Below are 26,839 nucleotides of genomic sequence, written 5' to 3' on the forward strand. Positions count from 1 at the left end.
CCTGTGCTAACATGCACAACAACAAGCAAATGTAGTGCATTGAGCAATATTAAACTTAGCTACTCCACTCACTGTCTTGTTTCCAGATTCCTGTTGCTGTTCATGGTGTTGAGGGACTCTTGAGGAGAAGCAAGGATGTCTTCTGCAAGAGTGTCACATGTATCTTTCAGAGAGAACCACAACAGGAAGAGTCCCATGTGATTATTTGGTCATAAACTGTCACTGGAATTTTGTTGGTGTACTTAAGCTAGAACGTTATTTCAATCCCTGCAGCTGTATAATGTGATTGACAGCTTTGGTTTGTCCCATCCTGCAGATATAAGTAACTTCAGATTCAGTATGCCTTTTTTAAAGATTACAATAAAAGTGCTGTAAAACTGAGCAATAAACAAGTTATTGATATAGCATTAAACTTCTATTTTGCCTTGACAGGTTGATGCCCAAAGAGGACACCAAGTGTCTAATCATTATATTGTCCTGCAATAATAGGCAGTGGAAGGACCAGTGAAGCACATATTAAAGACAAAACTAAACTAGTTCAATGCTTATTTTGTCCCCAGAGAGGTAGATATTACTTCTTTTCCAGGTGGAATTGTCTCTAGAGCCATTGTCACAGATACAGCATGCAGAGAACCAAGAGGAGTTTGAAAGGAAAGGAAGTAGAGGCACTGTACAAAGATCTAGAAAGAGGCAGTAAGCAAAAGGCAGAGGGAAGGTAGTAAAATGCTGGAAAGTATTAGCTAGAAGAAAGAAGTTACTAAAAACATAACTGATGTTGGATTGCCATAACAAAAGGGAAACTTGTAGATAGGAGTACAAAACCCCCAGAGACTTGTTTTGAAATCATAAGTTCTATTTTAATTCAATTTTCATTCAGTCTTAGCAACCAGCTTAATTTTCTGTGCAGAGAGGCAACCTTTGTAGTGCTCCAGAAATGTTCCATGCATAGTCTAGGATGCTTTCTGGCTCCTGTTTTTTTCTTTGTTATGTGCTGGGAGTCATGGCTCACCTGCATCACTGAGTAAGGAAAAGGCATTAAACCCTTTTAAAATGATTAAGACAAACCAAGAAGATTAACGTCATCTTTTTCTGCTTCAACTGTCCTTAGGTATCTCAGCAATCACCCATATTAATTAGGCAAGTGACTTAATATCTCTCACAGTGAGAAAGAGCAGCAGGTGATTTGCCTGCTGAAGCGCTTATGTTTTTGTATTCTCGAGGCTCATCCAAGAGAAGACCAGGGCTGCCGGCCAGAATGAGTCCAAATGCACTATGACAAAACCACTCCTCTCTCTTTCAGTGGAAACTAGCACATGAGGTATCATGAGTAGATACATCATTTGCTTCCTGTAAACCTGGCAGCCAGATAGCCCTTCCTCATCCCAGCGGTGCCAGGCGCTGGGAAGAGATCACTCTGTGTTGGTTCTCAGTGGTAGATGCCAATGAAAGTACAAAAAAAAGTGTCAGGTGAGGGTTTCCACAGTTAGGCTGTTACACCCCAAATGAATGAAGGTAAATGAAACTTCTCTTGTCCAGAGAAGGGCAGCAAACCTGGTGAAGCGTCTGGAGCACAAGTGTTATGAGGAGCAGCTGAGGGAGCTGGGGTTGTTTAGCCTGGAAAAAAAGGAGGCTCAAGGGAGACCTTATCATTCTCTTCAACTGCCTGAAAGGAGGTTCTAGCCAGGTGGGGATCGGCTCTTCTCCCAGGAAACTAGCAACAGGACAAGAGGGCATTGTCTCAAGCTGGCCCAGGGGAGTTTTGGGTTGGATGTTAGGAAGAAGTTCTTCACAGAAAAGATGATTAGACATTGGAATGGGCTGCCAAGGGAGGTGGTGGAGTCACTGTGCTTGGAGGTGTTTAATGAAAGGCTGGATGTGCCGCTGAGTGCCATGGTCTAGTTGACAAGGTGGTGATTGGTCATGTTGCATTCAATGATCAGAGGTCTTTTCCAGCCTGCTTGATTCTGTTATTCTGTAACTAACAATTTCAGCAAAATGTACCACAGCCTGTAGCACCTATTCATCACAAGCCAGTGAAACTGATACAAGTCTGCAAAATGTTTTGGTTTCAGTTAACTCAGGGTATTCAGGCAAAAATAAGTTTACTGGAAATATTTTGACTTGTTCATGACTCACTTGTTTTTACGAACCCAACACTCTTTCTTCACAAAGCAAGTAAATATGCAGGCAAAGAAAACATATTTACTATAAAATGTGTGATACCACTATTCTGTAGTTCTGAAAGGTATTGTCAGCTTGCCCTTATTCAAAACCATTTGAGGGGGTCAGGGAGGTGTTCATATGGTGACACTCACTATGTCCTGGCTTGGAAACCTGTTGCTTTGGATTTCTAGTTTAGCTTAGAACAAAAGATTGCCGAGGCATTTTGCATCTCCTGGGGGTTGCAGATGGATCATAATGATATTCTTGTCACTGGTTGTGCCCGGCAAGGCTTCTGGACCTTATTGCTTCTCACATAGCAGCTGCCAGGGACAAGAATAATTCTCACGCTTGGAAATCATCTTTACTTGACTTGTGCACATTTACATGCTGTTCTTCTCTCTAAAATGCTCTTCGTGTAAGTGATAGAAGGAATCATCTCCCTTTTTAATCATTGAATTTGCTATACAGATTTTTCACTGAGTCTGTGGAGGGCTTTAGCTAATAAAAATGTGTCCTAGTTTTTAAGCATTTATAGAATGAAAATAAGAGAGGCTGCCATGGCCAAAACAGAGAGATTGACAAGATAGAAAACAAAGCAAGGATAAATGGGAGAGTAAATTGCTTTCCACCCTTTGTTTTACTCTAATAGAAAAGATAAGGATTGAAATGATTTTTTTTTCCTTTAAGTTGTTCTTATTGTTTCAGTCATTTGTCAGCGTTGATGCCTGAATCTCAGAACACTTCAAGTTTTGGAGGCTTCAGGACCTCTACAGCCAAATATTTACAGATTTCTAGACCTCAAGCAAAAACGAAATACTGAGTTACAGAGTGTATATGAGGATGTTAGAGGTCATCAAAGTGACCTGACTGAGAAGGGGTTGTGGTCTCAGTCCTTTAAAAAATAAAATTATCAGATTTTTGCTAAGTTTTTCATACCACTTTTATCAACATCAAAAATCTCAGCATTATAAAATAATTTTAAAATAAGCATTAAAAAAATGAGTGAACTTCTTAAACTAATAGAAAACCAGAGAATATTAATAAGATTTTTTAAAATATTTTTTACCCAAATCAAAAAAGCAGTTTACAAAATAGTTGAAGACAGTGTAGAATGAGTGTCTTTTTTTGATCTGTAAAAATATCAGCAGGATAGATTACTCTGAAAATTTTTAATTGTCAAATACACTAATTTTTTAAACTGTGTAAGTCTCTGAATTATCTTTGTGGTCAGTGATTTGCACTGATAGCTTTATAAATTTAATGAATAATCATCTAATTTAGAGAGACCCATAGTCAGGTTATAATTTTTAGTATTAAAATCCAGCCTAATAGCGAAAAATGTTGCACATCTACTTAGGTATTATGGTTGCTATCATACTTATATACATATATTTGGGTCCCAGAATCTGAAATTGCATTAAATTTTAATATAATGTATTTTGACAGGGATGTTCTTACAAAGTTGCATCCCTGAAGTTTACAGAACAATTTAAGATGGCATCATTGTGGAGAGTGGGACCTGTGCCTTCAGTTTGTCTCAGCAGAGCACTGACTCCTGAATCATATGGATTCTCCCAATATGAATCTGGTTAGCAAGTCATTCGTGACCATTCATTAGAAATCTGTTTTTGTTAAGATCGTAGTAGATGTTGGGGATAAGAATGTCATGGTGCAACAAGTAAAATACACTTTGGTAGCTGTTGACAGAAAGCATCCAAGTATTTGATACTGGGCACTTCTAGATAATCTTAAGTTCTTCCACTTGCAGACCTCACGTCCCATATAAACATCTGATAGAATATGTTCATGTAGGTTTTTTATAAATTACTAATCCAGCCTTCTGGTGACTTGGGCTGCAAATGCCAAACATCTGAGTTGTTTCAGGTTATTTTTCATTAACTCACAGAACCATATTGAATGGATGTTTTAAAAGTCAGAGTTGAAGAGGTCATGCAACTGGCTGAAGAAATGAAGACAAGTGACCTCTTGGTGAATTTTAATAAAAGGTTAGATCACTAAGAGATCACTTAGCTTGTTTTTTCTACATTATTGTAACTTTTCTATGTCAGGATCACTTTTAAATGAAGAAATTGTGTTCTTTGCCTCTGTTGCTAGAGCCTGTGGAGATGTTAATCAGGTTCCAAGGCTGTCTCTGAAAAATTGGCATACAGACAAGTGACTGCAATAAAAATGCCAAACTGCTGAAATACAAGGTGTATTTTGTATCAGCCTGCACTTGGTATTCATTAATCTATGGTGCACCATATTCCAAGCTCTTTATTTGGTATTGACAGGAGCATTAATGGTGACTTGTTTTTAAGTTGTTTTTGTCATTCTGTGGAGGTAGTGGCTCTTCCTTTACCAGTCTCTACGTCATTGACCTTGTTATCCTGTTTTCATAATTCCTTTCGTGTTCTCTTTCACTGAACAAAAGAAACTTGTGTAGAGAAGAGACAGTCTCCTTTAATTTAGTCAAGTGTCAGTTTTGCTGCAGAAAACAGTAGAACAACATTGCCTTGCAGGATGAAATTTTAAACAAGCATGAACACTGTGCATGTAACGCACAGTGTATGTAATTTTTTTGGCTTCTTGTTTGAGTAATGTGCAAGCGGCACAGAATCCCAAAAAGGTTTGTATACCATGCAATTTCAGTCCAGACCTTGGAAAGGCAGGAGTCCAGTTATAACTCTGTGTTACCAGTTGTCAGTATGGGAGAGCAAGAGGTTCAATGAATCTTTAGTTGACAGTGGGGAGCAACATTTTCTCTCTCTTTTATCTGAGAAACAGGTTACTGTGCTGAATATGAATAGTCTGCATCTGTATCTGCTTTTATTCAACAATAATGTGTGAGCCACAATTTGCAGATTTTTGGACTCATTAAATGGCTTGATAACCAAAGGAAAAATTAAGGAAACAGCTAAGTAATATTTAGGAACACATGTAGCTTTCCATTATTAAAGCATATATGCACCATTTGGAGGATTTGGATATTATTAGAGTTGTGCACCATAGGTATTCTGGGCACTACTATGAAAATATAACCCCTGAAACTAACATACTTTTTAAGAAAAGGCAATAAGAAATCACTCCTCAAGTTACAGTTTAGTTCCAACAGAACCAGTCCCTGACAATTCATGTGCTGGCTAGGTTCAGTAGATTAGTTCTAATAATTATCCCTTGCCTCTGTACCTTCTGAAGTGGTAGGCTGCATTTTCCATGCAGTATCCCACTCCAGCCAGTCCATGTGTGTGAACAGGAGGGAAAGGATGTGGGTGGTATTGCTGCCGAGTTTGCCGCTGACACGCCCAGCTGCTGTCCGAAGTAAATCTGAGCGTGCAGGTTGAAGCAAACAAATGGAGCGATGTGACAGGTAGCTGTTACCCACTCTGTCTTGTAGTGTTAATTAAGACAAATCAGCTCCTGCTGTCTCTCTGCCTCGAGTATTAAGTTCTTAGTGAAAACTCTTTGCCTATGCTTTAGAGTTATAAGGATGTATTCATGTTATCATTGCTTACTTCAGGCAGCTCAAGCAAATTTCTTAAGTATGAGGCCTTTGGGAGTGGAGCAGAAAAAGAAAACATTTCTACTAGCCAAGAAGCTGTTAACAAACAGTGAGGCATATTGTGGAAGAGCATTAATTATCCTTTGCCATGTAATTTATGTAGCTTTTATGAAGCAGCTAAAGAGACTAAGCTAAACCCATTGGAATCACCATGAAGATCATTTTGCATCTAAAATAACTGAAAAATACCAATATTCTTGACCCAAAATCCCTTTTCAGGTAAGACTTCCTCACTTTTACAAGTTTCTGAATGAAGCAGAATTTCACAGCATTGAAATTTAAAACTGTTAAAAGTATATGAGAGTGAGCAAAACTGAGAAGTGCAATTTGACCAAATAATTTGAATATAGGTATTTACATAATATAGCAGCAACATTACACACTGCATCACGTTATTGCAATAGTGCTTAGCATGCATCTGTCATAGATAATGTGCAAGTTTGGGAGCATTTTGAGGGTGGGAGGTTTTAGATTACCATAATCTAAGCAAGATGTGTGAGGTAAGGTGTTGGCTTCCAGATGATAAATCTGGTTTTTGATTTCCTGAAATTTATTGACATTGCCAAAGTACTGGCTAAATGTGTATCCCCCTCTCTGGTCACACTGTTGCACCGTGTGGGAACTTGTCTGTTTGTCTGTCTCCGCTGTGGGTTTTGCTCACCGCATTTGGAAAGTTTTCAGCTGCTAGTGTGTGTTATTTGTATCAAGCTTATGAAAGAAGTGAGTGTTAAATCCCAGGTTTTTGTCAAACCTCTTTTAAAGCCACAGACTTTTTGACTCTTTGGGGACAGCAGCTTGAGGATCATGCAGGAAAGGGATGGGAAATCTCCCTGCTGACCAGTCTGTCCAGCAGAGAGGAGTGCCTGTGCCCTTCCTGAAATGAGTGTTGGGATGCAGGCCTGAAGTGATGAAAAAGAGTTTAGCCAAGGTATTGAGGGAGAACAGGAAAAAGTGCTTTTTCACATGACCTTGTACAAGTAGGTTTAGTGTTTATTTTATGCTGGGGTTCAGTCCTGAGTTTCAGCCAGTAGACCAGAGTCCTCTCCACAGGCTCATTGAAATGGAAATGGTTTTGCCCTGCTGCTATGGAATGCAAATTATTTTAGGAATGTTCCTGGGTCTTGAGGCTTTCTAAAGCTCACACTTAAACAAGATTTATTTTTTTAGCTCATTTTATCCAATTCTCATAAGAAAATAAGGATCCAGAAAGATGATTGGTGCCTTGATCCTGACCCAGCAAAATATGAAGTGTAGGTTTGTCTTCATGTGTACAAATAGTTCCCTGCAAGTCAGTGGTGGAAAAACATGGGAAATGCAGAATTGCTTTGCTGGATCGCAGTCAAAATGCTGAGTGCTTTGCAAAGCCAAACAAGAGCAGCCCTCAGTAAGGCAGGCTGGCATGAGATGCCGTTTGGTATCATTCCCTAGGAATTTGTCTCCCTTTTGTTACTATCTCTTTTTAAAAATGCTGTTTAATAGCATTTCTTGTTATCAGGGCACTGGAGATGGGCAAAGACTTGTCTGCCACAGGTCTTTTGCTGACCTAAATAGACCAGCGTCAGGTGATACAGGCTGGGAAAATTATGGTGAGAGACAGTGCCATATTTCAGAACAGGAAGAACTTGCTTTGAAACATGGAGTGGGATTTGTTGATCTTTGTGTTTCTGGTATCAGGGTACAGGATATAAAACATATTTACTTTTAATGAAAATTGGGGTTTTTCTGCTTTAAACTGAAAACAGACTTGGATAGATTAGGTGCCCATGTGTGGACCATATTTGATGATGCTACATGTTGAGGTGATCATAACCAGGTTAGAATATTGTTTGGTTGGTGGAGGTAATGGTAAGGCTGGACTTTTTTACGTATCCAAAATTAATGCTCAGTATAGCTTTGCCAAAATATTCGGTAAGGGATCCAAAAATTTTCATTAGGATAACTCTTGACATCACTGGGAACTGACAGGGCTCTTGGTTGCTTGCATACTATTGCATTTAATCTGTACAGATGCGTATAAAGTTTCTTTCAGCAGTGAGACCGGCTTATGTATTTGTATAGTGTCTGTGTGTGCGTAAACACAATTTAAAACATTATCATGAAGGCATACAAAATATCCTTGGTAAATGCATTAGAGAAAACATCCTTGAGGGCACGACTTCTGTTCATTCACAGTCTGCTTTATGATTTTGTATAGTTCTTTTACCTCTGCATAGTCCTTTATAAAAGAGAAACATGTTACATTTATAATTTTGGGTTTTCCTTAATTTTTATATTCACAAATAAGACTTACTTAGGGAACTTCTGCAATATTAGTGAGCCAGATTTCTGGATCAGGGACACAAGGTTTTGTGTGGGGTACTGCTCAAGTTGTTTTGCTTAATCAAGGGAAAGATGCAGAATCCTGTACATAAAGAAAGAGATGATGGCAACACAGTTGTTCTGTTTTGTAATTATAGAATAATTCCATGACATGAAAAAAACCCCCAAGTAATGGTAAAAGTACAAATTATGCTATTTTATATTATAAATAAAGTGATTTATAATTTCATATTTTTCACCAGTGAGGGACTCTACATGTGGTAGATAAAAAATGCACAGAAAATCACTGTTGATCAGGGATACCAAACAGATCACATGTTGGATCAGTTGTACTTGGCATGCACTAAATCCTGATGTGGAGGTACACGTGGGACTAACACAAACTTCAGGAAATCTGCGCAGGTTTCTTTATATGAAGATTTTGGCCCTGCATATTCATTTTTCCCTGTTGGTACTCTGTTAATCTTAAATAATTTCTATATCATGATTTTCTTTCCTGTTTATGAATTTGGGAGAAAAGAAACTGTGTCAACAGTTAGCCCAGCACAAGCACTTGCAGTAGCCAAAAGACCACAAGTAGGGACACTAGTGGAATGCTAACGCTATGTGATAGATGTGTTGTCTCCTGAAGGTGTTTTCTTCTGAGGGATGCAACCTGAGTCATAAGGTGTGCTGAAAGTTAAACCCCAGCAACTGATTTCTGTGGTGGGAGAAAGAGTCCTTCCTGATTTAATCTCAGTGTAAGTAGGTTAAGTGTGGTTTTCCTGTCACATCTTTGCTTGTGTATTTTAGACAACTGCAACTCTACTACTTACCATAGATGTCTTGAAAAAATACATTTACTTGTGTTTTACCTTTATGCAGTTAAAATATGATAAAAGGTACTTAGATAACAATGTCACTTACATGAAGCTGTTGTGAATCTATAAATGAGTTGTGCCAGGCATTCTTCTGAGTATCCAAGGAATAGCAGTGTCCCTTTTCAGCTGCATGAGTAAGGTGGACAGATGACTTCACATCATGAAAAGAGTCTTTGGTGACTGATTAGCTAATGTGCCTCTTTGGTGAGCAGCGTGAAGCTGAGGTTCATTTGAGGGCCCTATGATGTCAGATCGCTACAAAGAGTATGCTTGTGTTGACAGTTGTCCATGTTTTTGGACATTGTGTGGAATTCTGTAATAACCTCTGAGGACTTATTGGAGGGCAGAAGCTGAGTGGTTCGAAACCATGTTTCCACTCACAGTGAGTTCATCATTCAAAAGCTCTGATCCAGGTCTTTGCATGGCATAGGTCTCTTTTGCAGGCAGTGTGTTCTCTTGTTATCTACAGATGGCATCGTGTTGCAAGCACAAGGGTATCACCTGCACTGTGAAAGCTTTTCCTGTTGCTGCCACTTATGGCTCTTCCCACATCTGGCCCTGCTTTTCCCTTGGCTTTCTGTGGCATGATACCAGGGAGGATAGATGTACATCTTCTAAAAGAGAGGTCAGTGGAAGAGCTCTACCACATGAAGCCACATGAGAATCTTTGGGTGTTACATGCAGGGCAGCTGTCTTGAACAACAATTTGTAGTCTCATGTTGCAGACATTGCAAAGGTCCCTGAGCAATTTCCTGGCTTCCCTTGTCATGGAGTTTGTTGTCTCTGGTAAAGATGAGCTTCAAGGCCAGGGAAATAAGTGCTTTTTTGGTAAAACCTTGTCGTCCTCCTAGAACTCTGCAGTAAACTGTAGAAAGTGGAGTCTTTGCTGCCCTTCCAGTGTGAACCACTGGTAAGCAGGGAAGTTATCAAGGCCATTGCTGGCAGCCTTCACTGATGTCTTGTGCATCATGAACAGCCCCATAGGTCCTGTGCAGGCTGGTTTTCCTTGCTGTGCATTTCATTGTGGGAGGCACCTTTCCTGTAGCAGTGACCTTGATCCTCATTGTGGGTCCTCCTCATGAACCATACTTGGAAAATGCTGCCTGATTTCATTACTTCCACGTCTTCTGCACCAGAACAGAACAGGTAACAGGCCTAAAATTGTGGCCTTTCTTACTGTGGACTCTGGGCATCCCAGGGCAGTCCCATCACCATCATGTGTATCTATCCTGAGTCATACATGCCCACAGTGTGCCCACTACAATCACTTATAAAACACGAAATGCATAGTCTGTGAATTTTTGGCAATGGTGGAGCAACTGAAAATAACCCAAACCCTAAAATCCTGGCTCCTACAGAAAATACACTGTGACATGTCCTAGGCAGTGCAGAACCCATCCCCACTTCCTCTAACGGGTGCAAACCACTTTCCACCACCACAAAGCATTGAACTTTTCATCATCCAAAGTGCCTGTAATCACTGCTTTGCTATCTCTTGACTGTTAACCATCTATTATATTAAGTCATCAAGTCCTACTCAACCTAAATGAGTATTTTCCTGATACCTGAAAGCCTGTAAAAATCTCGTTAGGCTTTGCCTCACATTTTCAAGGTTCCAATTTTCTTGTATGGGAAACGTCCCCTACTCTGCTTCTCTTCCTCTTCTGTCCATTCATTGATGAGAAAGGGGGATACTTAAGAGCAACCACAAACAACTTCTTTTGACTCTGTGGGCAGCACAGCAAATTTGGCGAAAAAATGGCCAATATACCTACAACACTTTGTGTAAAGGTCAGTGTGGTACATCAGTGTAGTTTACAAGCAGAGAAAATACAGAAGATTGGCCAATGTTAAACTGAGGTCAGCATGGCCACTGGCCAACCACCTGAATTTAGATGGACAAGTGACTGATGTGGCCAGAAGCTACCCGACACTGTGCCTGGTTGGCACAGCGTGTGTGGCTGCCACAGCTCTGCGTCTGTTGGAGCCCCCTTGGTCAGGGGGCCATACACTGCACAAGGGGTGCCCTTGTGCCCGTGAAGAAGGAGAGGGATTTATGGTGTGGTTTTGTGCAGCTGGGATGACAGGCAGTTCTGGGTCCACGTTGAGGATAACTGCAGGTAAGAGCTGGCATAGCTTATGAAGGAGCTTGTAGTTCTACTTAAACGCCCTTGCCCCTGCAAATACACTTTGCTGTATTTATCCTCACTGTGTCTGAGATAATGTCTGAACCAGCTGCTGGAAGAGGAGCAGCACTTCTTTGTGATGCTGTGCCTGGTGTTCTTCTGCTGTGCGAGTGGGTTGCGTTGCAGTCACTGGGTGCTTCCTCTTGGTCTGTAGTTTCTGTGCCCTTCCCAAGGACTGGACTTGGGCACTTTGGGGTTGCTGCTGCTAGGACCACTTCATCATAGAATTGTATGGGGGGAAAAAATTTCTCAGGTTTCAGTGGCCTGTGGAGAAAAACATTTTGGTGATTTACCTCCAAAATGACATCACAGAACAACTCGGCAAAACATTAATTGGGGTGTTCATGGACCACAGTGTCGCTGCAACAAGGCTGGATGGAGGATGTGTGGGGGCCAGGGAGGGCATGGAATGAGGCTGCACTTTCTCATGACAGGAGGCTGCTGCAGACCAGATGTGTGAGGGGGAAGGTATAACTAATGACTCAAACCATATGGGAGGAAAGAGCTTGTTGTGTTGCGGTTTAACAAGTAATTGGCCTGCAGATTGAATGCCAGCACAGTTAAATTACTTTATCATGAATCTAGTTATTCAATGGGGGAAAAGAAATCTTTATTAGTTGATGGTCCTGCTTTGACAGTGATAACATGTAGCCTGCTGTTTCTGGGGATGACAAAGCCTGGTGCGTGTATAGTCACATATGGATGCCGTTAAAATCCACTGTTCTCTCTGCAAGGCCTATATTTTTAGAAATTAACACCACAGACAAGAGTCTTGCTCTCAGCCAGAATGGAGTAAAACTGCAGAGTAGATTTTTTTCAGAAATAAAGTGTTTTCTGGGTGATGGAAATCAGACTAGGACACTTGCTGCTTAGGAAGCCTGCTCTCAGCATGCGTGTTTTTATCTGGAAAGAGGACTCAGTGATGTGGGCCCCTTTACTGCTGCTTTCTCACAGCACAACTCAGTTCTTGCAACCAGCTCCAATTAATTTGGAAGCATCTTACTAATGATCATTGTATTTTTAAAAATGAAGATGTTTTCTTTGACCTGTTTCAGTCAGCAACAAAATACTGCTGTCTTCAACCATTAATCCAGCACTGCCAAGCCCACCACTAAACCATGTCCCTAAGCACCACATCTACATGTTTTTTAAATACCCACAGGAATGGGGACACTTCCCATGGCAGCCTGTTCCAGTGCTTGACAACTCTTTTGGTGAAGACTTTTTTCCTAATATCCAGCCTAAACCTCTCCTGACACAACTTGACGCCATGTCCTCTTGTCCTGTCCCTTGTTACTTGGGAGAAGAGACTCATCCCACCTGGCTACAACCTCCTTTCAGGTTGTTGTAGAGTCATAAGGTCCCCCCTGAGCCTCCTTTTCTCCAGGCTAAACAATGCCATTTCCCTCAGCCGTTCCTCAATCAGACTTGTGCTCCAGACCTTTCACCAGCTCTGTTGCCCTTTCCTGAACTCACTCCAGCACCTCAGTGTCTTTCTTGTAGTGAGGGGGCCAGAAAGATCACAGGATTCAAGGTGTGGCCTCACCAATGCCAGATACAGGGGGATGGTCCCTGCCCTGGTCCTGTTGGCCACACTATTTCTGACACAGGCCAGGATGCCATTGGCCTTCTTGGCCACCTGGGCACAGCTGGCTCATGGTCAGCTGCTGTTGACCAGTACCCCAGGTCCTTTTCTACCTGGCCACTTTAGCCACTCTTCCCCAAGCCTGTAGCACTGCCTGGCATTGTTACCCAAGTGCAGGACTTGGCACTTGGACTTATTGAACGTCTTTCTTTCATCCCAATTCATATACACACACACCTTTAAACACTGCCTGAAATTTTCAAGATTTGTACAGGGAATAAAATGGCATATAGTGATGTGATTTGTACTGTTATTTGTGTGTCTCCTTATTAATACATGCATTATTATTTCTGTAGCTCCAAGTAGCCTTATTCAGTCATTGGGATACCCGTGTGTTGGGGATTGCTCAGACAGCTACAGAAGCCTCTGACTCTGCTCCTATGTGCTTATAGTAAAATTTCAGTCAAAAACCAGCAGATGAATGGGAAGGGAAAAAGATGAATGAGTTCAGCAGAAAGCCAAAAGTCTCCAGAAGTCTTTCAAGAGAGCAAATAAAATGTCTTGTCCTATATTTGGTTAATATTCTTTTTGACTCTGCAAGGGTCAGAACTGTTAGGATGAATACCAGATATATCAGGCTTAAACACAGAATAGCATGCAATGGGGTAAAATACATGATGCTTGAAAATTCTGTTGTAATTGATGCCTGGAAAATACATAATAATAAATGTTAATGAAGATGTGGAATACAGTGAACTGCTCTTATTTAAAATGCATTACATTAATATTGCCAGTTTACATTGTCTGTGAAATGAAGTGGAATCAGTTTTTCTTTTCCTTTTCCTCTACAAATTGAAATTCTTCCTTGTAAGATTTCTGTAGATATGTTCTCCTTATTTCCTAAAGAGCTAAAAGACTATGCATGTGTTTACTAGCATGAGATATAAACATGGATAGTACTAGTTCAGAAAACTGATAATTCTTTTTTCATTTATTTTGTGTAGGTTTCCTTTGCCTGATCTGTAAACATGTCCACAGACCTGCTCTGTAAGTACATTTCCATCGTCCCACAGTGATTTTTTTGTACCATATGTTTTTATCGGATTCCCAGATGTACTCATGATTGATGTCTTTTATGTGAAGTATAAAGTCTGCTTTTACATTTGCGTTTCTTCTGAGACATCTGTGGAACAATATTGCCATTATAATCAGCGGGATTATTCTTGGAGTAAAGCATGACTTAATATGAGTAAAATTGTAAAAATCTGTCCCAAGTATAAGAACAGACTGGTTCATTGAGACTTAAAATTGCAATTCTGTCTAAAATGTTTTATCTATCTTTGGCACAAATACCATCCCAGATTACTACAGAGTGATGTGCTCGGGGTTTTTAATCATTTTGTGAATTTAACTCCTGTGCTTCCAAGGCATCATTATCCCAGTCACATTCAAATCTCATGCCTTATCACTATTATTCATCCTTCTTCTTAACAGACAAGTGGCATATCCTTATACTTTGCAGTTGTAACTACCACGGAAGGTGGCTGCTCACGATTTCCCGATACTTGCACTCTCTTGCTCCAGCTTAAGTTATCTGAAGCATTAAGCACATTTTTTATGCTTATTGATCTGATCTACATGCTTTCTTTTGGAGTCCCTCCAGTTCCTCAGCTGCCTTTTTTTATCATTGCCTCCAAGGGCTACCCAGGTGCACACTGTGCAATAGAAGAGAGGGAAAATTCAGACATGCGTTTTATCATTCTTCATTACTTCCTCAGAGGAACAAAGAAAACAGGGTTGGGGTTTTTTTCATTAATAACTGTAATCAGTTAATAAATATAAAACCATCAGTGGCTTAATGGCAAATAGCAATTATCTGTGGGGGTGAAACATATTCTTCAAGATCAAGTTATTTGTTAAAATGCATTTTTTGAATTTTACCTGTGAACTGGCAATTTCGGGGCATGCTTAAAAGCCATTTAGATACAGAGAGAACTCTAAAATAAGGAATGTCATATGCCTGACTGTATTGTATACAACAGGCAAAACTTAGCAGGAGTGAAATATTAAAGAAAGCAGAGGGCAGGTTGACTGCACAGGGATCATGGTCAAGACTCCTCAACTATACTCAGATGTTTGTCTGTTTTAGCCATTTTATGCCCTGGCAGTTTCACTTTTCTGTTTTTTTCAGCTCAGCAACAGTGCCTTTCTCATGTTCCCCCTAATGACCAGTGTGTTAAAGATGCTGTCACCTGAGCAGAGGCTGAAGGAGTTGGGCATGTTCCATTCAAAGAAGAGAAGGCTCAAGGGGATCTAGTGTTGGCCTTTCAGTACAAAAACGGTGGTTATGGAGAAGGAGTTGGAAGCAGCCTTTCCCCAGGCATGCGCTGTGACAGGACAAGAGGCAATAGCCACAAGTTGCTTCAGGGGAGATGCTTGTGGATGCAAGGGGCGTTTTCATTGGGGGGTCAATCAAACACTGGAATAGGCTGCCCTGGAAAGTGGTGGAGTTGCCCTCACTGGAAGTATTTGAGATACAGCTTGCAAGGCCCTGGGTAATGCCATTAAAGGGCCTGAATTCAGCAAGAGGCTGGGCTGGTTGATTGTCATAGCTGCTCTCCTGCAACTTCAATAATTCTGCAGTTCTGTATTTCCTCGTGTCCTCAGCTGTCTTCTGCACAGTGAGCAGTCATGCCTACCGCCTGTCCCTGGTCTTCTCAGTATTGTACTGCTTGTGCTGTGCCAGGTCCTGTGATACTTGCTCTTGTTAGTGGGGTAGACAATTGTCTTCTCACTTGGAGATGTGTCAGTGGCCCGGAGGCAGTACCAGTGCTGAGGGGGCTTTCCAGGTTCCACCTGCTGGGTATTTGTGGCAGACGAGTAGTGCCTTGGTAAAACATCCGTGCGCAGGAGAATGCTGAAGAATGACATGGAAAATCTGTACAGGTGTGCAGTGACTTTAGATCTTTATGTCTGTATGCATATAAAGAAATATTTCAGGGCCAGCCTGTGAGCTCAGTACTAGCCTATACTAACAAGCAACAAACACTAGGGTGTGTTGGAGGGATAATACCTACCAGACTGTGTTCCAGGTAAGGAATTTGGATGTAACCAAACTGTTTGTGGGGGAAAAGAGAAGGAGATGATGAGGGGCATCTAGACATGTGGAGCTGATGCCAGGTGGTCTCAGCACCAGGTCTCTGGCTCTTACTGTTTAGCAGTAGACATGTAGCCTAACCACCAGTCCTTAAGCTTGACCACAGCATTGTCTTTTGCTAATGCTTGGTTCAATACAAGGTCAAATTTTAGCATTAAAAATCTTGTTCCAGATTACATTAATGAAGACAAGATGTATAATTTTAAAAGTAAAAATTCCAACCAAACTGGAACAAACCCCCTTAAATTCCTTAGAAAAAACCCTACTGCAGTCTTAGGGCAAATTGCACAAAATAAATATCATGGTTGCACAATACGAGGGCTGCTGCCGCTAGACTTCAAACTCCAGCAGCTAAGTCTTCAAGCTTGTAGAAATAAATCAGAAAAGCCAACATTCCTGAGAAGTTTCAGCACAATGAATTTGAGGTAGCAAGTGTTTCTCTGGTTTAGATGGAGAAGCTAAGAAAAAAAAGACGTTCATGAAAAGTCTGTCAGCTACTGAGGCTCGGCTGGTCAGGGAAGCAGCAGACTTCCCTTGGAGCTTGTTTTTCTTTTTATCCTTGGATGAACTAGTGTGCAGTATATTATGCTGCCTGAATGTAGGGGTTTGTCACGGTTAGTGCTGGGGGCTGTCCCGGGAACGTAGGAAGGCGATGGGCATGAATGGAGCGTGCAGTGGTCGGTGAGGATAGAGCCCGCTCTTCAGGAAACCTGTTGCTGCTCCTCTCAGCCCAGCCGGCCAAAGCCAGGCAGGAAAGGAGGTGGGTCTTTGATCTCTTTGTTGTAGCTGCTCCCTGGGAATTTGCTGAAATCAATGCCCTGTTTTCCTGAAGAAATGAATGGCTATGCCTAACGAGCTTTGTGAAGCGCTGGGGAATTCACCGCTTCTGTTTATTGACAGCTGAAAAGGAGCACATGGTCCTGAATGGGTCCTCCTGGGGAAACAAAACAGAGTGGAGTTAGACTTAGTTGAATACAGGGGCATTTGCAAAAGTCTGCTGAAGGAGGATGGCATGGTTCCTTATACCCTGTACTAGCACAGCCTGACATTTTACTAAAATTGCCATTTAAAATAAGGTAAGGTTTATTTTGATTTCCCATATGTAGTGCGGTTATGAAATGTTTGCATTTCTGTTCTTGAGTGCAAAACCAATGTTTGAGTTTTATTCTGTCATGGGAAACACCTAAGTGACTCTTGTGCTGTTTCTAGCCTCTGTGTGTGTTCATTTGTTCTTTATCTAATGGTGATTAATGAATATGAAAAGTAATAGAAACTCAGTATTTGGGTCTTCCAGTTAGGTCATGAACATCAGTCGTTTATGTAGGCTATTATATGCAATTTTTTATGCCTTTGAGAATCAGCTGAGTTCGCATCAGATGATTTCTTAACTGGTACAGACTGCTGTGTTAATACTTACACACAAGGCAGTGACTAACAAGAGGGCCTGTCTGGCAGAAAATCTGGGACTCTTAAAATGCTTTGAAATGTGAGGATGTATTTCCAAACTTCTGTTTCCATGGGACTCAAGGCAAGAGGTAGACTTACCACTACTCTTGCTGCTGGCTTTAGGTGTACAGGGTTTTTTTGTAAAGACAGCAAAGAATAGCAAGAGGAGGATGATAATGAAGAAGCAGTATTTTTGTTGTGCGAGTCCAGAACAGTTTATTAGACCAAGGGAATTTGGTGTGTAATTCATATGTAAATTTTTTACTGAAAACAGGAGAACAAATCGCCAGGGTTTCTATATTAGTTTCTGTGGTGATTGAAGGAACAGATTTCTGGGCTCATGCAGCTACAGCTTTCAGGTGTGGCCCACTTATGATAGCAGGGAAAAAAAGTTAAGTAATGTAATTTCTTCCTTTGTTATTTGAAGTGTAAGGGCAAGCTCAGAACAGAGTAATTGCCGCCTTGCAGCCTCGTTCTTACATGGCAGTAGAAGCTGCTGTGTTTTTGTTGCAAACAAAAAACATTAAAAGTGTCTGTGCATGGGTGCAGTAGTTTGAAAACTCTCAAGTAGTCCCCTCATTTTGAGAGAAGTGCTTGGGAAGTTTCATGTTTTGTTGGAATAGTTTGTGTTCCTCAGTCTGGCATTTTTTCTTTGAGTGATTTTGAGCTAGTCATCTTACTAGTGTTGTCTCATTTTGTGCTTTTCCCAGCAGATAACTTCTCTGTTTTTCTTGGAAGAATTTGGGCTCCATATGCAAACATGCTTTCTTTAGATTACATTGTGATCCTTGAAATGAAAATACATTGCTTAACTGTAGAGCATCAACATGTTTGCTTGTGGCTTCTGCTGTTAAGTTTCTAAGATTTTCAGAGATGAAATGCAAAAAAAGCAAATGCATTTATAATTTTTACTGAGATGTGAAAACACTGAACTCAAGCAGGCAGATATTGAAGTTTGTGGGCTCTATTGTCATTATTGTTATCCAAATGTGTCAAAACTGTTTTTTGACCTCACTTAAGTGTATTTATGCATGATAGGCATTGGAAGCCATTAAAATGTAAAGCTAATATAAAGTTAACATTTAAGTTGGACGTGAGATATATTTGTAGGTCCTTTCAGTGCTGTAATCTAGATATGTTATGAAAATGTTGAACAGTGAGGGTTCCTGGGTACTTGTAATGGTGCAAATAGAAAAGAATCACAGTTGTGGAAAGCTCAGTTGATCAGGGCTTTTTTAGTTGGTGTAATGGAGAAGAAAGTAGATGATTCATGTGTGACATGGAAGGTGCCACTTGTTCTCTGTTTCTCGGGCGATAAGACAAGGCAGAGTGTGTTATGTTTAACTTACTGGACTGGAAGGTGCTCAGGCAGATGTGATGGGGAGGTGTGTAGGGATGTTCTGGCAGGACAGTTGTCCCTTTGCTTCTTCTAATATCTTTATAAAATATGAAATTGTTTTGACCTATTGGCAGTGTTGAAGTGGAAGAAGTATAAAATATTTGATTTCTAACCAACAGAGTAAAGTATACCAAATACAAGGTGAGATATGTAATCATACAGAGCTTTAAGTAAATATGCATGTTAAATAGCCAGAGTTATATAAATACATATCTGAGGAATGGTTCTCCCAAAGTGATGCCTTTACCTTCTGTTGATCTTGTTCTTCGAGCTAGGAAAGTATGAAAACAGGAACAAATTCTTTGCAATTTTGCATTGCAAGATTGCTTCCTAGATTTGAATAATAGAGACTACTGTTATTGTGTGTGTGTGTGACTTTTGGAAATAATTTAAATAAACTACAGATTAATCAGAAATGTAGAAAAAATATTTGAATTTTATTTGATCTCAAACTGAAATGACTGTTAGCAGAATAAATAGAGCTGTATGGAGATACTTTATAATCTGAGTTGAGAGCTTAATCTATAGAAAAAAATCTGCAATTTTTTTAAACCCACAAATTTTTGAAACTCTCATGCAATTCTCCTATAATAATCTATAATTATGTACTTTGTATTTCTGTGTCTTACGGGACTGCCTTTATGCCTGAGGAGAATAGTTATTGTGAGGAAAATGTGCTATACTGCTGTCTAATTTGTTGCTGCCAATTTTATTATCCTTTCTTAGTCAGTCTGTTAAAGAAGCTCAGGTAGACATAATTTCTTTAGTACAGTATCAGTCAAGACATTAGCTAATTATCATATGGTTCCCTATAAAAACCTTTTGTGTAGAAAAGAAGAAGTAAATGTTAGATCTTAGGAAAAAGAAAACAAATAAATGGAAACACAGATACCATGCTTGCACATGTGAGTATTTTTTCATAGAAATAAATCCCTGTGTCTGTTCAGCAGCAGAGCTTCCCAATGCCTGTGTGGTGTTTTTTAAAGAAATCACTTTGTGCCTTAAAAGAGAAGAGTAATTTAACAGGGTCATAAAGGCTAAGGATGAGAGTCTCCTACCCATTTTGTTCCCAAAGAAGCTGGGAATCAAGCATGCTTTTCCTGTTGGAAATGAAGCAAGGAATAACAGAACTTGTCTGTTATGAAGCAGATGCATAATAAGACTTAAAGCTGTTCTAGTAAGCTGTTAATGACCCTTCATTTACAAAAGCAAATGCTTTTGAAAGAAGACTCCTTCATTTCAGTATTTTAGATATATACTTTAGGGTTCATTGATCAAAAAAAATTAACTTTTTTTTTTCTCTTCATTGAGTTGGAATATCAGTAGGAGGTTTGGATGGCTCATTGAGGAAGTTAACTCAGTTTCCAGTTTTATTAATAGTTTTCACTGAATGTAATGTGTACTGGAGTGTTCTTTCAGGACTGGCCCTCCCAGGTCTCAGCCCTGACCAGTCCTAAGTGTCCGTGTATTCACTTCTCTGCATGGACTTCTTTCTTTCATGATGTGGCTACTTGCACATCAGTGGAGCCAAGTGCACAGACCAATACCTGCAGAAGTGGATCTTAGGGTTTAAGCACTGCGCTTTGATTCCCAGTAGCTGTACTTGCTTCGTGTTGTTTTATGTGCCTCTAAAGACATCAGGTTCTGCAGCCACAGGATGAGTACAATATCTCTTCGCTCTGCATGCCATGCTTCCTCTTTGCATTCTACAGTAAACTCATATTACTTTCTCCAAATTGTGTCTACCTGCCTGGTTCTTTCTTCCAGTAAGCAGCTGGAAATATATCCCAGCTGCTAGTGTCTTTGCTGGTAAAGTTCCCACAAGTCCATGCTGAAAGTCACCAATGGAAAATCAAGCATTGATTTGGGCTGGTTTTCTTAGGAGAGGTAGCTTTTGTCACCAAGTTTTCCACCAGTCTCCCCCACACAACATCTGGACTTGGTGGCCAGTAACAACCAAGTTCAATGAAGGAGCGAGAGACCCAATCTAAGGTTCCCTTTTAAGGGAATGTTGCAAGGCTTGGAAATATTTCAACTAATCGATACTAAGCTTTAGTCATTATAATTGCTGCACTTCATTTATCAGAATTGAAACTGTGGTGTTGACCTGCCATCAATAGAACTGTTGACTGTATTAATGCACTTAATGTGGTGTGTGTGTGGTTGTGTGCATGTGTATTTATACATATGTGCATTTAGGAAGATGTACTATTGGAGTTTTTTTCTGCTAGAACAAAGATGGGAGATTCTGGCATCTGTGTTGAACTGCCACAGTAGCATTCACATTTTCCGCTAAAACATCTGACACTAAAATAAATCAACCGTCCTGCCAAAAATATCTCCAAAAGAAAAGTTCTTGATAAATATAAAATACTTCTGCTGTGGTAGGTAGAATCTGTGGTGTGGGAGATGCAGATTAGGGGGTCCAACATGTGGCCCAGGAGCCACAGGGTGCTTATGAGCAGTTTGGTGGCTGTGTTTCTGTGAACAGGGGGATTTTAGTCTTGCTGTCTGCAGTATAGAAGCAGCACAGTTTGGAGAGTGCTAGTGAAGACCTAAAGCAAGCAGAAGGTGTCACAGCCAAGGAGCCACAGCCTTGCACTAGGTGGGACTGCTGCTGACTGCTGGGGAAGATGGGCAGAGTGCAACAGGAAGGCTTCCCTCTCAGGAAGCTTTCTCTGGGCATTTCATAGGACCATGCTATGCTGACTCAGGTTCTTTCTCATAAAAAATAGTTGTTTCTGTGAATTTGCTGTTAACCTCCTTCCTTGTTTCTGGATCTAATTTTATATGATTTCATGCCAAGACAGTGGAGGGAGAGGGAGAGAAGGGAAAAAAAACCCCTGGAAAATCCAACTGCATTTTTCAATATGATTGTTTGAAATGTGTTCAGCTTTCAGCAGAGAGAGAAGTCTCTTTGTTTGCTCTGATTAGAAGCTATTACATGTAAACTGTGGGAGGTGTCTTCACTTGAACTGCGCTCATTTACGTGTATGGGCTCTGATAACAACCAAACCCCATGTGGTGTACTGGAAATGTGACACGTAAGTTTTATCCCAAGAATAACCAGAAAAAGATTACGTTTTAAATTAGCTTTCGATCAATCAATGAATTTTTTGACCCCAGGTCATTTTTAGATGAATGAACGTACCAAGAACTTTGATAACCTACTTTATCAGACTGCAGTGAAGTTTGCACCTACATGCTTTCCCTCCTGTTTGGTTTGTTGGGGTTTGTTTTTTTTTTTTTTTTTGTGGTGTTTGGGATTTTTTTCCCCTTTAATTTTGCAGGAAAGTTGTGTAAGTTAGTGCCTTTTCAGGTGTTCAAACAGTGAAGGTAACTTTTTTTCTGCAGAGTTTGTAAGATACAGCAGAACACAGGTATGCTTTTGCTGCACAGCCTTCATGGGAACATGCTGAAACTGCTGAATTTCATAGCCCGGCTGTGCTCCTTGGGGTTTCTCTTACTTTTTTTGCTCCTAAGATTTGCTAGACAGAACAAGCGTGGTAGAAAAACCTCATTGGAATTGGTGTGAAACTGACTTTTATGGAAAGCTGTTTAAATTCCTTCTGGCTATGCCTGTTGCCGTACTTCATGGCCACCAGGTGAAAATCTTACTGTTCCCAGATGTGCTGAACTATCATCATGATGACTCCCTGTTAGGAACTACTAACAAATCACAGTGTTTGTTATCCCGTACATGTTTGGATAACAAATAGTTTTGCAGTTTGGAAGAATTTACATATTGGAACTTGTGTCTGCCAGAAAAATGCACACATCCTTTGTGTTAGGTTTCTTTACAGTCAGGTAAGTGCTGAGCCACCCTTCTAGAGGCATTCTTCCATAAGAACAGCTGGTAAGGATCATACTGCTGTGAGGAAGGAGCAGGTGCCTTGACAGATGATCTCCTGCTGCTGGAAACCCAAGGGTGTGCTCTCCTTCCAAATCTTCATTCTTCTTGTGAACAACAACAGGCACACATAGGATGGAGGTGAGGTGAGGGAAGGTATCACAGCAGATCAGTGGCTGGGTCAGGGTGCCTGAGGGCTGGGTTCACCTCCAGGGCTGGGTCCCAGTTTTAGGGAATTAGCTTGACCTGCTGGTCTGACTGAATGTATGGGGTGGGGTGGCAGTAAGGCATGTTTGCTGTTCTCTTTCTCTGTTTCTGTGTCCAAATATAGTAACTCATTTTTAAAGTTTTACATTTTAGTAGAGTGAGGTCATGTTCCCATGAATATGTTTAATGTTCAGAATGATTTCTGGGGATATTTGCAAACCACCTACCGTTCTCTTTCCCAGGGAGGAGGCCCCAAGAGCAGTAGGCATTTACGTGCAGGGTGCCACTAATGCCTGAGCAGGACCAGGACTCCTCCTCACCCTTCACCTGTGTCTCAGGAGCTCCTGTCCTCTCACCAGAAAGCCTGGAGATGGCAACACAAGGCCTTGGTAAGGGGCCAATATTGCCCCAGCAGCATGTCCACAGTTTCTGTGCTGGTGCCACCAGGTTGAGACTGCAAGGCTTCTGGGCTTCTGTGTGTCAAAGACATGGGAACTCACTGCTTGAAATCTAAAGTTTCCCTCTCAAGCACTGCTTTTTTTTTTTCCTTCCTTGTGAGGGTGCTGTTATTTTGGGTGCAGGGTTATGTAAAACACTGCACCTGCTTCCCATATAATACAGTGTCATGCACAGAAGTGCAAGTTTTCAGTCTTTATCCAGGTGAGTGAGTATGATTGCAAAGTCAGCCTGGAGTGTGGTTCCTTGATTATTTATTTTTTCTTTTTTTCCATGCAGAGCTGAACAGTTGTATATCTCTGCTAATACAAGATGATGTTGGTGTATGACATAGAAGAGAAAAGGATAGATTTCATAGAAGATGAAAAGGAGACATTGAGGAAATGTTCACCTATTTTGATGCTGGACTAGGGATCAATTACTGCAGTTAACAAGTAAAGATCAATCTGTAGACAATTCAGCATAACAAAATATCAGAAGTTAATGGGATTTGAATAAAATTATTCTGAATTCTGGTAATTATAACAAGCTCTATTTTACTTCGATATAAATAGAATCAATTATTAATCAGTTAAAAGTTTCATTTTGCACATCAAACTTGGGATATAAGGCTTCTTTCATAAGTGTTTTTTACAGAGGGAATGTGTGTTGGTGGCCCACAATAATGGGAAAATAACTTGTGATTAAATGTTTGCTAATTGAGTACTTTGAATTTTTTGCCAAATAAATTGTAGAACAAGGATTTCAAGCTTCTCCAGCACAGAGTGCTGCAGAACAAACCTCAGGGCAGGAAATCCTCATGCACCTTTGCTGAAGAAGAACCAAGACTGGCATGTGCAATGTACCTCGGACAGAAAATGTCCAGAAGGTATTTTTGCAGCGTTCCTCTGTGTGAAAGCTGAACAAGGCTAGTGGAGCGCTACTGTTTTACTCCAGGATAAATTACTGTTGTTTGCTATGCAAATCTTATGATTGTAATTAGGCTAGGATTTGGACTGCTGTGTACACTGATCTTTGTTCCCTCTGCACATGGGAACTAATTCTAATGCTGCAAAATAGCACAGCAAATGCTGAGGTCTGCTCAGCCTCTGATCATTTCTCACAGGGTGCATTTGCTCCAAGTGGACAATTGAAAAGGAGTGATTTACCTCTGCCTTCACAGGGAACCTAATTGTGCTGCGGGCATCTTATGGGCCACTGAAGTGTTCAGGTACTGTAAAGTCTCGCTTGAGCGGGGGTTGGAGAAAGCTCAGGAAGGAGGTCCTGATAGGCATCTAGTTTTTAGCAAACTGGTTTTAAAAAGGGATGTTCTGCTGCTGATTGTTTAAGGATCTGGTGGCATGTGTGAGCTGTCACGACAGTGATTGCAGTTCCTAGTATGGCTATGTATAGCTCCCGTTATCTGTGCAGCAGGGCTCTGTGTGACCACAGCCGGTGGCTCCTTGCCCACACTAATGAGCTCTCCCCGAGGCCGGACTTGTGCCTGTGGGGGTGGCACAGTGCTCCAACCGTGCTGCTGTTTTGGAAACCAGTTTGTTGACTGTGCTCAAGTCCAGCTTGCCCAAGCTGCCTTGCCAGCTTTGCTACTGTTGGCTGTGGGAGCTTGTCCCAGTGCAGCGTGGCTGGCCCCAGAGCTGTCTGGAGGATGAGGCAGGCTGGCAGCTGAGGCTGCCAGGCTGTATAGTCTGCAGCAAAGGAGAACTGTCACCTAGACCTGGACTGGGGAGAAGCACCAGCATGGTGAGGACAGTACAGGTGAGCCACACTCACAGGCCCATTCTCCTCCTTGGGAACACAGCTGCCGATGTCTGGTCAGCTCATGTGGTGGGAGTGCATCCTGCAGGCAGCAGGTCTCAGTTTTGTGAGCCAGCCATGCCTCCCAATATGTGGGAGAAGTGGGAGCAGAGGCATTCAGGTGCAGGGGTACCAGCTGGGGGTGTCGGGGAGATGTACCCTTCTCTTAGCCCCTCCAGCGCTGGTTGGCAGGGGTGAGCACCTCGTCCTTGTGTTTGAGGCGTTGCACACCCGCAGCATAGTCAAAGCCTGCATCTGCACCAGGGCTGGGCTCTTCTGTATGCCTCCCTCCCCACTGCTGCAGTGAAGTCCAGCAAAATAAAAAGCTAACAACTACAAGATCTATTTGCTTGTGCAGTTTTATCTACAGACAGATAAAAAAGGCATTATTTGGAATTTTTTCAGAATCATTGCAAAGACAGAGGAAGAATGAAGAAGTACCCTCTAGGGGACAATATAGCATTGTTTTTCTAAAGATATAGTAAATGACACAATCTGTTTTTTAACTGCTTGTAACTCCTGTAAATCTCATTTATTTCTTTTTGTTGCCTACTCATCTAAATCACACCAAAGCAGAGGAATGGTGGCAGTTTTACTTTTTCTTGCATGCTTGCACATGACCTCAAATCCGTTCATTTTGTTTGTGTAAATACAATTTAAGGGAGCAAGGAAACTGAAAAAGCATTGAGGTACTAAGGTGCCTAACAACAAGCAGAAGTAATCTTCTTTGCAAAAAGTGATTTTTCTGACCAAGTGTATTTCATTTCTAGTGCTAATAAGACAAAGTGTGTGTTGTTTCCATAGCTGGATGGCACCCTATTTCAAAACAGGTTAGAGTGTGTTCTGAGGCTGTTATTGAAAAAAATACATTTTACTTAATTAGCCAAGTTAAAAAGGGGCATAAAATTCTGCGTGAGCTTTACAAACTGTGTGCTGTGGCTCTATGTACATTCCTTTGCCAATGACATCTGTAATTTAGCATTGAAATAAAAAGGATCGTGACTTGGCCTGTAGTGATCTCTGAGGAAGAATGTGAACTTGACAGTTTTGCACTGTTAGTTTTGGGGAGGGAAATTACAAAGATCCCTGTTCCCTACAGTAGCCCCTAAAGTTGTTCTATTTTTAGTGCTCCAATCCTGTTGTTCTGGTACACTTGGCAATTTTTAGAATGCAATAAATTTGCAGTCAGGGTACTAACATGTTGGTGTGGGGTCAGAAATACAGTGTAGTGAATGTAATTCCAGTATGCCTGTTATTTAATAAGTCATTCTAGTTATCTTCATGACCCGTATAATGAAACATAGAAAATCTTAGAGCAAGCATTGGACAGCTCTGGATGTTTCACAGAATCGCAGAATGTTCTGAGTTGGAAGGGACCCACAGTGGTGATCAAGTTGAACTCTTAAGTGGATAGGGACTGAACCCACAACCTTGGTGTTATTAGCACCACGCTCTAACCAGCTGGGCCAGCCTCATATTTCAAGGTGCTGGGCAGCTATGCCAGGTCAGAATTCCAGGCCTGCTAGCAAGGTGCTTAAAAGCTCTGCAGGTAATTTTGTTCAGGGCTAGCTGATGTCTTTGTGTTGCTGCTGAGGTGTGCTGCCTGGGGAGCCGTCTGTGGGGCTGCTCAGCTTGGAGGCCCTTATTCAACACCTGGTCAGATGTAAAGCAGTCCCTGGTTTTAGAGGAGAGCCTCCCCAGTACCCCTGTGTGAATCATTTCAGACCTTATGTCTTGGATCTGGAGGACCAAGGAAGGTTAGCTAATGGAGCACTACTGCAGAATGTGGAGGCTATTCAAGGGATACTGTTTTTCCCCTGCTTTTCCTTTCCAGCCTTCCTGTGAGCTGCCCACC

General features: G+C 41.2%; 1 protein-coding gene across 2 annotated transcripts in view; it reads left to right on the forward strand.

Moving 5' to 3' along the window:
- The window catches only part of PLAGL1 (PLAG1 like zinc finger 1), a 48,623-nt gene that overhangs the window by 4,994 nt on the left and 16,790 nt on the right, over positions 1–26,839 (forward strand). For both annotated transcript variants that reach the window (XM_048298858.1, XM_048298859.1), the window contains exon 2: positions 13,680–13,722. In XM_048298858.1, coding sequence (XP_048154815.1) covers positions 13,704–13,722 — 19 coding nt within the window. In that variant the 5' untranslated portion in view covers positions 13,680–13,703. The remainder of the gene's footprint in view (positions 1–13,679; positions 13,723–26,839) is intronic.

The sequence above is a fragment of the Corvus hawaiiensis genome, chromosome 3, assembly GCF_020740725.1.
Source record: "Corvus hawaiiensis isolate bCorHaw1 chromosome 3, bCorHaw1.pri.cur, whole genome shotgun sequence".
In the NCBI taxonomy this organism is placed as follows: Eukaryota; Metazoa; Chordata; class Aves; order Passeriformes; family Corvidae; genus Corvus; species Corvus hawaiiensis.